Source organism: Limanda limanda, chromosome 2 (assembly GCF_963576545.1).
Source record: "Limanda limanda chromosome 2, fLimLim1.1, whole genome shotgun sequence".
Classification (NCBI taxonomy): domain Eukaryota; kingdom Metazoa; phylum Chordata; class Actinopteri; order Pleuronectiformes; family Pleuronectidae; genus Limanda; species Limanda limanda.
In genome coordinates, this window is record NC_083637.1 from 20,254,583 (window position 1) to 20,269,956 (window position 15,374).

At 41.6% G+C, this 15,374-nt stretch overlaps 1 protein-coding gene across 1 annotated transcript; it reads left to right on the plus strand.

Annotated features, from left to right (window-relative positions):
• Positions 1-1,652: 1,652 nt before the first annotated feature.
• Positions 1,653-12,265, plus strand: LOC132997084 (voltage-dependent calcium channel gamma-1 subunit-like). Its single transcript, XM_061067417.1, has 4 exons — positions 1,653-1,887; positions 8,375-8,449; positions 11,802-11,948; positions 12,033-12,265. Exons 1-4 carry the CDS (start codon positions 1,653-1,655, stop codon positions 12,263-12,265), a joined length of 690 nt encoding a protein of 229 aa, XP_060923400.1.
• Positions 12,266-15,374: the final 3,109 nt, after the last annotated feature.

The window sequence follows — 15,374 nt, forward strand, 5'->3', positions numbered from 1 at the left end:
TTACAAAACATGCTACAAAACATGGCGTCTAAGGTGTTTTCTCAATAGGACTGGCGGCTGAAGAGACGTGAATGAGAGACAGGTTGTAAATTAATTGTTTTCTAGAAGGATTTGACTGAGAAGCTCTGCAGGGAGTGTACTCTACTTCCTACTTGGACATACAGTAAGTGGGTGGCTGGTGACTGATTCCTCAGCTGGTGACTACATTTATACACATGCTTGCATGTCGTGTCTGCAGATTTGCAGTTATTTCTCAAGTTCTACTTTTGTTGCCGTGGAGACTTTTTGACTTTGACTGGTGTCTTGTGTTCACACCGGGGACAAGTGGGTCACAATTCTTACAGAGAGACTCAGAGTAGGCCAAGGCTTAAAAAAGATAAACAGAGACGTAGCAACAAGATTTACTGTAGGGAAATTAGAAAAGGGGATTAATGCACCTTTTGGTATTTCATATCATCTAAATTCTCTTTTTACTCCAATGCCCTTTTCAAAGCCTTTTAGAATGGAAAAGAAAAATCACCTTTACAACTCTACTTCCCTAAAGTAAAAGAAGACGTTTTTCATATTTTAAAGAAAAGATCAAAGCCCTTCATATCGGTGAATGTACAACTGGCTGAAATGAGTAAGAAATTAACCAGCGACGACTGAACACATTTTGCAGTGCCCACCTGTGTTCTTTATCTTCACTAAAATAAGGTTTTGGTTAAAATCCTGGAGTTTGCATATTCTCCCCCTGTCTGTGTGGGTTTCTCTGGGTACTCTGTCGTCCTCCCATATTCCAAAGACATGCCGGTAGGGGTTAGGTTAACCGAAGACTCAAAATTGACCATAAGTGTGAATGCATAAGTGTTAAAGCTGCTAGCGACCTGTAGAGTCTCACCCAATGTCAGCTGGAATTGGCTCCAGTCCCTTCACGACCCTTAAGAAAGGATAAGTGTTCCTGATAGAGGATGGATGGAGAGAGGCCAGTCTCAATGTTCTTACTGATTTCACCTCATATAACCAGCTGAGAGATGTTCACACAAGTGAGCTTAAGTATTAAAAACATATTTCATATGATTTTAAATGTTTCCAAATTTATATTTGACTTTGTACTCTCGCAATGCATTTTGAAAGTTTGTTTGTGTAAATATGAATCAGAGACAGCTCTGAGTCCACTTGTTGTAGCAGCCTGGCACTGTAACCGGATCTGCACACAGCCTGACAACTTGACTCAACTGTCACATTTATAGCATCCAGCAGCCCCACCCCACCCCCAGCAAAACACTTAGCAAACACATGCTGCAGCCTCCATGCCCATTGCCCACCGAGGCAGACAGTTGATTTGGTCATCAACTTTCCTGATCTGCCTCAACAGCTGTAAGGCTAAACTTGTAGTCCCTCAGTTGTGCATGCAGCCGCTCATGGTGAGAAGGGAAGAGGGGACTTGAAACTAGGACAGGAGCAGTCTGGCCTCTTTCCCTTCGAACCAGGAGAAGAGAACACACTGGTCTTAGGCAGAGAGGGGATTTTCTTGGAAGCTTGCTGCGGTCACTGAGAAGAGGACTCAGGACTCAGACCAGTGTCCACATTGCAATTTGATAAGTTTTCCCCTTTTTTTCATATATCGAGGGACGAATATTCACTGAACAGAGATCTCACCACCTGGAAACATGCACAAGCGCACAAAGATCAAGATTGCCATCTTCGTGCTCCTGGTGGGAATGGCCTGCACGTTCACAGCGGTGGTGACGGACCACTGGGCAGTGCTCAGCCCGCGGGTGGAGAGGGTCAATGAGACCTGTGAGGCGGCCCACTTTGGCCTGTGGAGACTGTGCAAGAAGCAAATTTACATGAGCTCCGAAAACAACGTGGAACATGGCTGCGGACCCATCAGCCTGCCTGGAGGTAAGAGGCAAATCTCAGCACTGAAGTTAAACAACTCTTTTTGTCTCTGCACCTAAGGGTGTCGTTCCATACTGAAGAGATATTGTGTGTCTGGGACTGTATGTGTTTGCAATCCAACCCAGTGCTCATGAGGTGAGACACTACTAAGAATAGAGATGACTCCGAACCTGTCATATGACATTGTAATTCCCGCTGTGATTCTAAAGAAAGAACCTAGTCCAAGTCACACGCATATGGCCTTTCGTGATTCATTTTAGGCAATGAAACCACAGGAAGTCAAAATGATTCAACGTCAGAATCACAGATATTCACCTGTTTTTAAATGGTTTCTAATGACATCACCAGTAGTATTGACTTTTCAAACCGCCGTGGACGTTTGCAAATCAGCCACTAAACCTCGGTCATGTGGGCGCTGGTAATCGGCGCCCCTCTTACGGACAAACAACAAGGTGACATCCATGCAAGGCCTTGTGAGGACGCCTTGGCCAACAGTAGTAAAGTCTGTCAGTCACAGATATCCGAGCGTGCATGTGTCACAGAGTCCCAATGGGCTGCAGGTTTTCACTCAACCAACCAGAGAACCCCACGGCAGCTGATTCCACAGGTGGCTGCTCCTCTTAGGGTGTGGACGTGTTTCAGTCAAACCAGCTGGTTCAGAGCCTGCAGACAACTGACGCTCCACACAACATGGGCACCAGCACCAGACATTTACAAACACCACAAGTGAACTGATATTACAATAGAACTTAATCAGTGATTTAATGAGAGCATTTCCTCAAGCACGGTTCAATACAGTGCTACTTTACTGGGATATTTCCAGGTCTCCATAGTTTCCTGATCAGTTTTGAAGGATGAACTGAAAAACATTTTCTTTACAAGGAAAGACACGCATGTTGTTGCTTATTACAGGGAATGGTGTTAAATTGGTAAATAATTAGTTAATACTGAAATAACCAGTGTTTGTGCAGCTGCAATTTACAATAACCCAAAAAATAAAACAATAACAAAATGAATACATCAGAATTAACTTATATAAATTAATATTTACTTTAGCGTCTTCAGTCATTAAGGATTTGTGAAGAAGAGTTCTGGCTGAAAAAAAAATATCTTTAAAGATAGCCCCAAATACCGCAGCTCTTTTAAATACTCCTCCTCAAATTCAAATTCAAACAAGCCGCACTTCATACACTCAGAAATATCAGTCCCCTTAATGTGCCAAGTTCTTTTATATCAAGATTTATGAAATATTGTCTGTGAAAACTGTAAAATCTCATTGCAAATAAAGAGAGTAAAAAATAAAAAAACTGATCTGAATCCACAACATAATTGAAAAGGGGGTTTTCCTGACCTATATGGCATCGTTCCAACAAGGCTGTTCTCTTGTATTTGTGACATCTTGTTTACAAACAACAAGACAACACCTCTATACATTAAACAACAGTTTGGAAGAAAGTATTGTCTTTTTACTCCTCTATACTTTTAGATAAATTGTTAGTGTTACTAAAATGGGACTTGAGATTGAGATTTTATAAACACATCAATAATTTAGTATAACTATAACTTTAAAATGAGCCATTCTGCTGCTGATAACAGTAATACAGTAATACAGTAATATTGAATTGAGTGTATTTGCACTGTGTTACTACTATCACTTAACAGTACAGTATTTAAGGGACTGATCTGAATACTTCTTTCACCACAGGCCTGACGAAGGCTCACTTCGCTGTGACTGTCAAAATAAAGTTAGTATGACAACAGATGCTCGTACAGCTGCTTGAATAAAAGGCATATGGTTATCGAGCAAAATGGATGTTGAGCGGCTGCTGACAAGCAATAATTCACGTCCCTGAAATCCGGTGTGAGTCACTCGTCTGTAGAATGAGACGGCCGACTCAATGCTTCTGGTAATCTGTTATCTGAGATGCCCCACTGTCCGACACTGTGTGTAAACTAAAAGAAGTGAGGCTGGAATTCCCCTCTAACTTTGTCCCACTCATAAAGCTGAAAGAAAATATGTCCTAACTGATGGTAGCTGCTTGACTTTTGGGAATCCCAGACACTGTCTGCACTCTAGAGCTGCAGCAGCAGATGAAATGCCTGAGGGTGGTTCATTTGTGAAAGCATGGTGGGCATGTGCTGAATATACTATCGCAGCTCAGCACACCCAGACATGCAGGGAATTCTCTAGACTATGGCAAGTGGCAAATACTAATTATAACGCTTTTATGTGCCAATTTTTAAGCATAAATCATTTTATAATATATATTTCCATGTGTACTGTCACTTCGCCAGCCTTTATTTACTGTAAGTAAATGTAGTGGATGTTTCCTCACTCATCAGGGGTTCCCCCAGGCCCTGTATTTGCTGTATTTGGAGAGGAACATTATTGTTTATCACAGACACAGACACCTTTCAGAGAGTTGTCAAACCTCTGATCCAAAGCAGGACTTCAGCTGTGGGTGAGGAGGTTCTGTTTGCTGTGAGACGCTCATCTGGAAAATATGGCGAAGCGAGCTGTTGTTTAGGTTGACTGCGGACAATGTGCAGATGGGGAGATGATCTCAGACAAACAACAAAAACTGATGATGCAGACATGGCTCATCAGATCTGCCAAGGACATTTTGTATTCACTCCTGTCCGTTTGGTTGTTGGCTGGTTGGTTTGTAAACAAGATTACACAAAAACAGCCAAGTGGATTTCCATGAATCAGAAAATAATTCATGGATCTACTATTTATGAGGGAGTGAGATTTGGTGTGGATCAAAATTAATATCTGGATTTAGTAAAGTAAGATGTTTGACCTGTTGGGCCTTAGCGGAGTTATATGCTCTCTGAATGTCATCTCCCCATAAGCTCTAAGAAATAAGTTTTTATCCCTGAGGACTTTTAGTTTCAGTTGCTAAACTCTACTCTGCTGTGTGCACTATGTTCTCCGTCTTTTCTACCTTACATCTCCCCTTGGGTTGGATATCTGAGATGCTGTAAACTGTAAACTAAGCAACCTCAGATATCCCCTCTCCACCAGCTGTGTGACAAAGCTCCTCCATGTCGCTCACCTCGTGGTTGATTCTCGAAGAAATTGCAAACACTCTGAACTTTGTGCTCCAACAGCTGAATATTGCCCAAACTGCTCAGCAAGCAGTCGTTGTAGTTATAAATATAGGCCATGTAAATACTCAGCTGTCTTGGGTGGAAGCCGCAGGGGTCTAGTTTTCACGCCAAAGAAAGCAATCCTCTGAGTGATGGGGCCAGCTGGAGGCGTTGGGCATAGCTCTAAGACCTGATGTCTCACGAAAACTGTTCCCATTGGGACCTTTCTGCAGCTTCCCGCCACTCAAGTTACTTTACACTCCCCACAGATGAGATGCATAGTCTAAAAAGAAAGTTTAACTACTGGTATTTTGCCTTCATAGGCAGTCAAGTGATATAGCGACACAGAGATAGGCTTTATATATGGGGATGGGAAGTTCCCAGTTATGTCTTCAACACTTGATCATATTGGGATGTTTATGTGGGTTTGTAGTTGAGTCAAAACAGCAGTTTCCTAATTTGGAGTGTGAGTGCTTGAATTGCAGGAGCCTGAGTGGTATGTTATGTTTCATATTTAAGAGCGAGGTCTTTCAGTTTCAGAGCTGGACTAATTGATTTCACTTCTACTCAAATCTAAGTGCTATCTCGCACTCACACTCTAACACACAGAGAATGAAGGAGGGGACAGTTAGGAACAGACTGGTGTCAGAGGTAGACTTTCAAACAAAATGCACTTCAAAATAAAGATACCACTCTGACACAACAATGTGCAGGGATGCTGCTAATCCTGTGTAGTCAGCTGAACTTTAGACAGCTGACGGATTGTCCTTTTAGGAACAAGAGAGGCTTGACAGAGCTTGAGATTGTCAGCACAGCCTCACAGAATGAGGACCAACAACAAGTAGAGTGTGCATGCCTGTGTGCGTGTGTGTATGTGTGTGTGTCGGCACACTCTCCACAGATGAATATACATTGATTAATAACCACCAGCATGTCCACGTGTTTCTGTTGAAACTTGCACTCAAAGCTCCTACAGAAAGGTGTAATTAGGCGACACTCACATGTGGGAATCAAGCTGCTTGATGACAACAATGAGCTTGAAGCATCGGGTCCAAGTTCCACTCAACGTTGAGCCGCTCCACTCAAACCAGATATGCATTTAGCCAATGAAGGACCACTCAGCCCACTGGAAATCTTATCTGAGTCAGTTTCTGGCTACTGAAAGAGTTATAAGGGATAACGCAGAGTTGAGGGTTGGATAATAATTTTCATTTAAAAAATAAAATAAAAGAATATTCAACAGTTCTGGGAAATTAGTGAGGTTCAAAGATATTTCTCTTCCTCCCTTTATAAATACAAGGTTTTACTCAGAAGTAAGACCAGTTGACTAAACTCTATCACACGCTCGTATGTGCTTCTACAGTGAAAAACACTGGAGCTTGTTGCCTAGTAACAACCTCTGTGTTTTCTCTGCTTTTTGATGGCCAGTCCTCATTCATGAAAGGTGTGGACCCACAGCAATAAAATCCTGAAATATCAAGGAAGGTTTTGTGAACTTTGAGCATTGACCTGGCTTGGAAAGAATATGCTTTATAGTACTTGCCTATCAATTGAAATGTCTGTGTTATTTTATGCTAAGGACTCCTGATATTCCTTTAGTTTATTTCCATGACTACATAGGAAAACCCTCCCAGCATGTGTCATTGAGCTCTTACTGCGATTCGATACCAGGCAGTACGACTCGTTTCCACACGAACGCATATCGCTCATGTCCTACAGTGAGACTGTATAGAAGGGGGGGGGGGGGGGGATTAGGAGCAGGCACGCGAGTGAAGACCTCGTAGCATAACCAAGATCATTGACGTGCACTTGTCTTCGCAAGAGATGAGGTTACATAGTGGTCCGATGTTTTACATATATTCTCACTCTTGGTCTCTGCACATGTGATCCTCAGAACCTACATGTTATTTCTTTTTAATGTCAGGACATTGTTCTGCTCTCAGGAACACATGTTCCGTGCAGCGAAGCCTCGGTTGTTAAGTCTGAGCCGCTCTGTGTATTTTTTTCACATATTCATTTTTAAACCTCCTACCAGCAAGCGTGTGGTATGAAATAAGCGAAATGACAGAACGCCAAGTCTATTTCCACACTGGATTCAACTGCTGCTTTTTTTGTTGAACACTTGGCAAAGCAGGATAGAGTATTACTCTGTTCTAACCACACCCTGATCACACCCATAAATCAGCCTGACTTTATTTGAGCAAATCCCCAAGGTTTAACACCTCTAATACCCAATAAAAACAGAACTCTAAATGTAACTGCTTTTACTTTGACAGTCACACGGCCCACCGCATCACAATGTCACGCAGACAGTTCAGTGGTAATATTTTCCCCGGGGTGTGAATCTGTGAGACACTTCTTGGGAAACAATGTGAGTCAGTGTGAATTGTTCAAATGAAATATATTCACAAGGTGCACCACAGCAGGTGGAGGCAAGCCATAGAGTGCAGGTCGTTTAGGGCAGAGTTTCGCCCAAGGTGTCGAAAGGTTGCGCAAAGACCTAATAACAACTTCAAATTATTCTTTGAAATAAAATTTAATTGTAAAACACAGGTTAGCTGTCTAGGGAAACAGAATTTTAAGCATTGACCTGCATAAAATTCAGTCCAATCTAGAGGCTAGCTGGTGAGAGCAGAGGAGACTTGAGCAGCTATAAATCCAGAAATATTCTTCAGGAGTTGTTTGAGACCAAAACAGAGCAAGAATATGACAGCTGATTTCTTATGCTGAAGATTTTAATGTAGACTTGACACATCAAGGAGACCAGAAGGGTTGCGTCACCCATTCTAGAAGCACATCCATAAACGGCTAGAATTGCTGTCCTTCTCTATGTTACTATGTAGGTGTTTGCATCCTATTGGATAGTTAAGCCTGGAGTATGCATTCCTAAATCACATTGTGTCCTTGAGTCTTGCCACTTATGATATACACAAAAGAGTTAAAGTTGGTGAGTTTTGAAGTTGGTGCCTCTCTGTCTGGTGCACCTGAGTTAGATATGAAAGTCCCTGTTTTTTTATAGCATCAAAAAACTCTCGAGCATCAGCTCAGATAAGAACCCCCTAAAGTGAAAATAAAAGAAATAAGTAAAATAATCTTTGAGAAAAAAATTGTTTAATGTGTACTTTGATTTTTTTGTTTGGTCAATGTCCTATCCACAAACATGGAGGAGGCGATGTATGATTTTTATTGCAGTCAGCCACCAGAGGGCGATTTGATTTGGGGGAGCTGTCATGTCGTCCACCTTTATTGTCTATGGTATAAAAATGGTAGTATTTACTAACATGTTAATAGCGACTTTATAAGGCAATAATAGGGATATTTATTGCGTTCATCCCCAAAATGGCAGCAAAATCAAAAAATCCAATTTGACTAAATCCTGTTTGTTTTCTTTTCACAGAGGAAAACTGCACTTACTTCGGACACTTCACTCCAGGGAAGGATTCAGAGATATTTGAGTACAAAACCCAAAAAGGTAGGTTTCTGAAGCTGGTTCCCCAATGTCTCCGTTCTTCATCCCATCCTATGTATGAAACTGAAAGAAAAGGAGGGATTAATTATGAATAAATTGTGTAAATGTGGACCAGCAGGACGTCTCAGTCTGTGTAAAGTTCAACATCAGAAACAGCTGCACCACAGTTTCCCAGCTGACCTCACCTGCTGCTGCAGCTCCGCTCTCCGTGGGCTTCCATTTTCATTCATGTCGCACGTCTGACCGCAGCGCAGTCAGCGGTGTCACAGCAGGTGGAGCCCACCGTCTGTCAACCACCAAACCTGTCAGCTGACGTCAAACTTCCCCAACCCTCTGTCCATCTGTGGCGTAACGTCAACGCACCAACACGGGTCCAAATAAATAACACAATCTCTTACTGACATATTTTTATTCTTTGTATCATGTAACCTGCTTCAGACATTTTTATTTCATGTTGGAAGATTATGTTAATGCATGTGGAAAATGTGGCCTCAGATTGTTGCGCCTGTGGGGGTCACCAGTTGGTGGGAGGTCAGAGATTTCACCGTGAGCGCTGACACAAGGCCGAGTGTTTCACATACCGAGCCTCAGGATCAGAGCGAGACCTGATCTTTAGATAACATCCCATCCCTCCTGTCTCCAGTGACCCTGTTCTAACCATGTGCTCTGTGTGCCCAGCCCACGCATGTTGTATGACAGACCTCCCATGTAATGTGCGTTAGGGGGCCGAGCACATGTGGAGCACTGTCAGACTCAATTACTGAGGTGTAAATGTGATTAGACGTATACATGATCACACACCCACATCCTAAACTCTGAGATGCTAATACAAGCATTCACGGGTACCACTACTCCCACACACACACACACACACAAGTAGCACTCCAGCACTGACGGCTGACCCTTAAGGGAAACGATTGTAGCACTGACCTAAGCTCCCTGTGGTGTTATTCACTCTTGACTGAGTCCTTCGGTTGAACCATAATGGTTCATAAGGATGAATGAACAGAGTAGATGTACTGTATGTCACCACAAGAACATCCGTCTATACAGCGAGACTCTTATCTGCTGTCGCCTGTAAAAATAAAAAAAATGAATTAAGTGTAATGACAATCTTGCAAATATAGAAATAGTAAAAGGACACTTAAATGAACGGATACAGGCCATTGGAGGCTTTTAAAACATTTTGTATTATATATCTTATGTCTGCATACAAGTATTGTGCCTTTTCATTTAGTGACTTATTCCAACTCTTTTTGAAGCAGTGCATTAATTGATATAAAGAGAATTGCACTCAGTAGATGAGAGTCCCCTTAAATTCAATCAAGCTGCACCAAATTGCATCTATAAATACCAGCTCTTACATCAAGATCTATGAATCATTCCCAAGGAAAATAGTGAAAGTGCAAAAAATGCTGGATCCATCCCCTGATCCACACCAAAATTGAATGGGTTCTCTATCGACCCATACCAGATCTTTCCATCAAATAATAACAACAGAAATATTACTATCATTAGTATTATCATTATAAATAATATAACAATAATAATAGCACTTTTAAACACAAAGTATAGAGTGCTGCACAAAAATAAAATGAATGGTTAAAATACAGAAGAAAATACATAAAAAATAATGGTGAATATAATATTTGAGATAAAAGAACAATAATAACGTGGCACCCTACGAGAATTATGGAAACTCGGAAAAAAGTATGTTTTTTAGCCGATATTTAAAAGAAGACACCGTCTCAGACTGCCTCGTTTCCTCAGGCAGTTCATTCCAGAGCCTTTGGGACCTGGTGGCAAACGCTCTGCCCCTCCCTCTTTGTTTTCAGCAGGTATATTCAGGAAACAACAGCAGACCCTTGCCCTGAAGATTGCAAGCTGCGCAGAGATGAATAGGGAATTCAAAGATGAGATACAGCCTGGGGCCAGGCCATGAAGAACTTCAAAAGCAATCAATAAGATTTTAAAACAATCCTAAAACAAACAGGGATCCGATGATAAAAGGATAAAACAGGTGTGATGTGATCAAATCTCTGTACAGACTGCAATCGTTCCACCAAGTGTCGTTAAAATGCCTTCAGTTGTTTTTGTGGGGAAAAACGCTGTTAAGGAGGTAATTAGAAGTACAAGTACATCAAAGTAAAAATGTGGAATATGGCCAAAATGGCCACTAAATGCAAAATAGCAGGCTTCCCGTTGTGTTTTTCCAATTGCACCTAAAGATTTTTTGTGTGTCTGGTCATGATACACCTGTATATTGATTTTTGTGAAGACCGGTCAATGTGAACACGTTCCAGGGGTCTCGGGGGTCTCGGGGGGCAACGTTGAGCCATTTTGTGACGCCCATTGAAAATTCCTCCAGAATACGTAAATTTTCACCACTTTCTAACTTTCTGCAAAGAAGTTGAGCATGGTAAAGCCAATTAATTTGCCTGAATAATAATAATAATAATCCTTACAATATCGGCCTCAATCCCCCGAAGCGGAGCCCTCTCCCCTGGGCAAGGTTCACAGGCGAACAGGCGGCAGATCAAAGGCCTCACATCCCATCCACCTCTCTGCTCAGGAAAAACCAGCCAGCTGCTGTTCCTGTTTCTGTCAGCACAAGGACCACAGTACATCCAAATAGTGTATTTGTGAGGTTAAGATGAGGAATTTTTAAACAAGTTTCAAGAGAAAACCAGGGAAGAAGTGGTCCTGCTAATAAGACCTGCCCGGCCACAGACTGATTGTTCTGTGACTTAGAACTCCACTGTCTAAACACATTTCAATCAGGAGAGACTCCCTCTAAAGAATGAATCAAATGTATTACCGTGCACAAAAAGAAATAAAAGTGATGTGACATGAATGAGTCTATTTGCCGCTCAGGATGTCATAAAGCTTGAAAGAGAGATCTGGTGACCTGTCTAGGAAACAACTTGCTTGGAGCTGAATGTTGAGACAACACAAAAATTCCAGTTAGCACATTTGTGATATAGCTGTTGTCATTGGATTTAGCTGACAATAATAATAATAATAGTAAAAAGACTAAAGCAAGACTCTGTCATTAACCTGACACGAAGGACTTAATGGATTTTCTCCAAAAACTAGGAGGGAATTGTTGCATGTGCAAAACCATCCAATATGTGAAAGGATCCGGGATGTTATTTCTTCTCCGTCTGAAACAAAGGAGCATGTGTCGTCTCAATAATTCATCACCTAAAGCTGTATGCTCTTATCGATTGTGGAAACTGTGATTAACAATTTATACATATATGAACTGCATATAAATGTGAGTGAAAATATATGACAATAGTAGTAGTAGAACAATTGATGGAGTTAAACATGTTGGATGTCTCTTTCCTTCCAGAGTACAACATCTCGGCTGCAGCCATCTCCATCTTCAGTCTGGGCTTCATGATCCTGGGCTCTCTGTGTTTACTCGGGTCATGCACTGGTAAAGGCAAAGGCAGAGACTACCTCCTCAAACCGGCCGGCATGTTCTTTGCGTTCGCAGGTGGGTTCAGTTAACCAATAAAAAGAGATCTTCTCTGTTGCGATCTGTGTTTGGGAATCTCACCTCTCTGCTTCCCCCCCCAAGGCCTCTGCCTCTTCATCTCCCTGGAGGTGATGCGTCAGTCAGTGAAGCGAATGATCGAGAGCGAGGACACGATCTGGATCGAGTACTACTACGCCTGGTCCTTCGCGTGCGCCTGTGCCGGCTTCGTCCTCCTCTTCCTCACCGGCTTCGCCCTCCTCATCCTCTCCATGCCCCAGATGCCCCAGAACCCGTGGGAGACTTGCATGGACGCTGAGCCGGACCAGGTGGAGTGACGGCCGCACGGACGGACGAGTGCGGGACTATCTCTCTTTTTGTTTTAAGTACAGATGTTGGATTCATTTCGAGAAAAGGAGCTGGCAGCCATGAAGCCATGATGAAAGAGACTGGACAACAGCCATCGTGGGAAGTTGACCTCCCAAGAATTATAACATATATACATATAATATATGTACGTATAATAATAATAATAATGAAGTTTATAATGCTTGCTCTAAAGCAGGTATGTGTCCAATACACAGGTCCTGTCCAACACCAGCGAAGCTCTCGTCTCCTTTTGGAGACCAGAGCTCAGATTAGACCTGTGGTTTCACATACTTCATCAGATCTGGGCCAAATGGTATTAACAAATATCTGAAAATACTTTAAGTATGCTTCCCTATCCACTCATATCATCTGCATATGTTTTAAAACACGTTTATTTATTATTTTGGTCCCATTGTCACTGTCACACTCACAACAATGATACTTGAGTTTGCATGTATTTACTGCATTATGTATGATATCCTGTACATATCTTCTGCTGCTGATCGTTGTATGGAGTCGCTCGTGTGATCGCTCACTTACAGTAAGAAAAACAAGTCTGCAGCACACGTCAAGTGGAATATTAAGCAAAGCAGTAACACAGGGCAGGTTTGTGTGTGTGTGTGTGGCAGGCTGAATGCTAAACACCCACACAGTCACCGTACAGCACTGATCACGCTGGAAAAGGTTCACTACTAGCAGGTGCACGTATCAGCGCCATTATTTTTTTGTTGACAGCTTTAACCGTAATGTGCAGACAGTTGGAAACATGCAATCACAGTTTCAGCTTGGCTTCAATTCAAGTGACAGGAAGACACGTGGCTTTGTTTTAAGAATCGACTGTGATCACAAATCGTACAAACAAGCTTGACACAACTCTATTAGTGTGCTGCACGTAGCTCAATGCAACGTGAAGAGGTGGATTTTCTCTAACAAATATTGCAAATTAAGTGGAATATTTTTCAAACTCGGAGAGCACATCCCTAAGACGTGCCTCCGCCATACCTCATCCAAGGCCAGTGCCCTATTGTACCATGTTAAAGAAGGTTAAACAAAGGTTAATGGCTTCTCCTTTAGATTCTCAAGGTAATCTGTTTTAGCAGTTTTTCTGTAACCCTGCTTACACACCGACAGAGAGCAATGCAAACACAACAACCTTGGTGGGTGGAACCACAATCGCGAAAGAATGTGGACCTGTAGTTTTGAATGCATTTTAATTCGTTCTGCAGTATGAATGACGATGCTGGTAAGTCACAGCTTTGTCAACTCAACAATGAGAAAGGTGAGAATGTGAAATCATTCAACCGAAAAATGAAAAGTACAGCACATACCTCCCCCAAGGCCCAACGGTGGCCTTAAATTCAACCAAGCTGCGCCACACTCACAGATAAATATCCTTGATATGGGGAAATTGTTGAAAATGTCAAAGAGCCTTTTGTCACAATGTTAAAATAGGTGAAAACAAAGTCCTGAATTTGCTCCTTTGTCTGGACCTCCACCAACTTTGAATGGTTCTTTCTTAGCTCTTGTCTCACCCTGCCACAAAGTTTTGTAGAACTTCGTTAAGTAATCCTGCTCACAGACAAACAAACCACAGACTGGGACGAAAACAAAAAAACTTTAAATTCATGCTCCCCGTGTTTGTCCCCATATGATCTCTTGCTGTCCTGTCAGTCTCTAAACCAGACCATTTATTTTTACTCTACTTGGTATCTCCACTGACATAACTGCTATCATTCTGTCCATGTATATGTAAGTGAGCATACAGGAGTTAATGTATTTGACCTTTCTGCAGAGGTGTCACAGTGAAAAGCCTCCCTGTCAGCTGTTTATCTGTTTGTGAGAGCTGCATTCATATATGAGCTTCTTTAGGGCTGAAGGTTTATTTCTAAATGTGTTTCTTTCATTTCACTTTGACTTTTCTATTATTCGTCACTGACAAAAAGAGTTAACTGCTCAAAGAAAAAAAAAAAAAAATCAAACGCGCTTAGTAAAACCAATGAAACCTGCTGATATGAGCTTTCTATATTCTTAGTCTTTCTTATGTTTTGGATTTTTTCATTGAACATAGCATGCAATCAAGCGAGTTGTAGAACTATAACAACTAATGTGTGGAGTGCTCTTTAATGAAAAATTAAAAGTTGAGTTTTGAAAATCTCCTGCCTGGCGTCTTCTGCAGTCACTATCGCAACAACTGTTCACCTTATCAGCTTCGGATTTGCCGGAGGAACTGCAGTGTTTTATTAATTAAATGTCTAATTTTGACACAGTTGAAAATGGCTTCTTCTACGTTGTCTTTATTTGACGGTACCTGGAAGATGCAACTTAAAATCAGAGCAAGATCATTTTGATAATTCCTTTGTTAATTAGTGTTGCCATGATGGTGCTGATTTCCATTATGACAACATTCCTACAATCACTTTCTCAAGCAATGTGTCCTCCCAGCAGAAGCACACAGTGTGTTCTGTTGCTGCAGTGCTATTTATGGAGCTGAATTACAGAGCTTTTATTTTGAAAAGTGTTTAACTAGGGTCTGAAATGATGTTGGTTGTTTACAGACCTCAAATAACTGATGTGTAATGTATGAAGAAATGTCAGCAAGTAAATCACTGAAACTTGCAAACAGAAGCCACTAATGTAAACCGTAATAAAGCACATTCAGTGTCATTTGATGAAAAACGTCCTAAACCAGGTAGGATGAACACAAAGTCACATCAAAAAGTGACGGTATATTGTAGAGATTTTTTAGGGACTCATGAATGACAAGGACTAATCTGAAGTAGCTCCAGAGCTTTAACACAGGACAAGAGAACAGAACATTCAAACAGGCAGATGTACAACAGCACTACACCAGTTTAATCTGACGTGTAATTTCTGCTTTAGGTTTTAAACCAGTAAAACATATAAAGTTAAATGTGCTGTATGTATATGAGGCTTAGTGTTGCCCATGCCTTTCAACCTACATTGTTTAAAGGTCACAATTGCTTGCATCTTCCCAAACACCATTCACACCATGTCACCTGTGAATTGTCTGTAGTGCAGAGAAGAAGCAGCAGAAAAAAAGACATAGAATTCAAGACG

What these genes read in the sequence shown, in the direction of transcription:
- LOC132997084 (XM_061067417.1), top strand. Translation starts at nt 1,653, where the DNA reads ATGCACAAGCGCACAAAGATCAAGATTGCCATCTTCGTGCTCCTGGTG. An exon ending in ACCCATCAGCCTGCCTGGAG is followed by an intron (nt 1,888 to 8,374) that starts GTAAGAGGCAAA and finishes TTCTTTTCACAG; the next exon opens with AGGAAAACTGCACTTACTTC. An exon ending in TGAGTACAAAACCCAAAAAG is followed by an intron (nt 8,450 to 11,801) that starts GTAGGTTTCTGA and finishes CTTTCCTTCCAG; the next exon opens with AGTACAACATCTCGGCTGCA.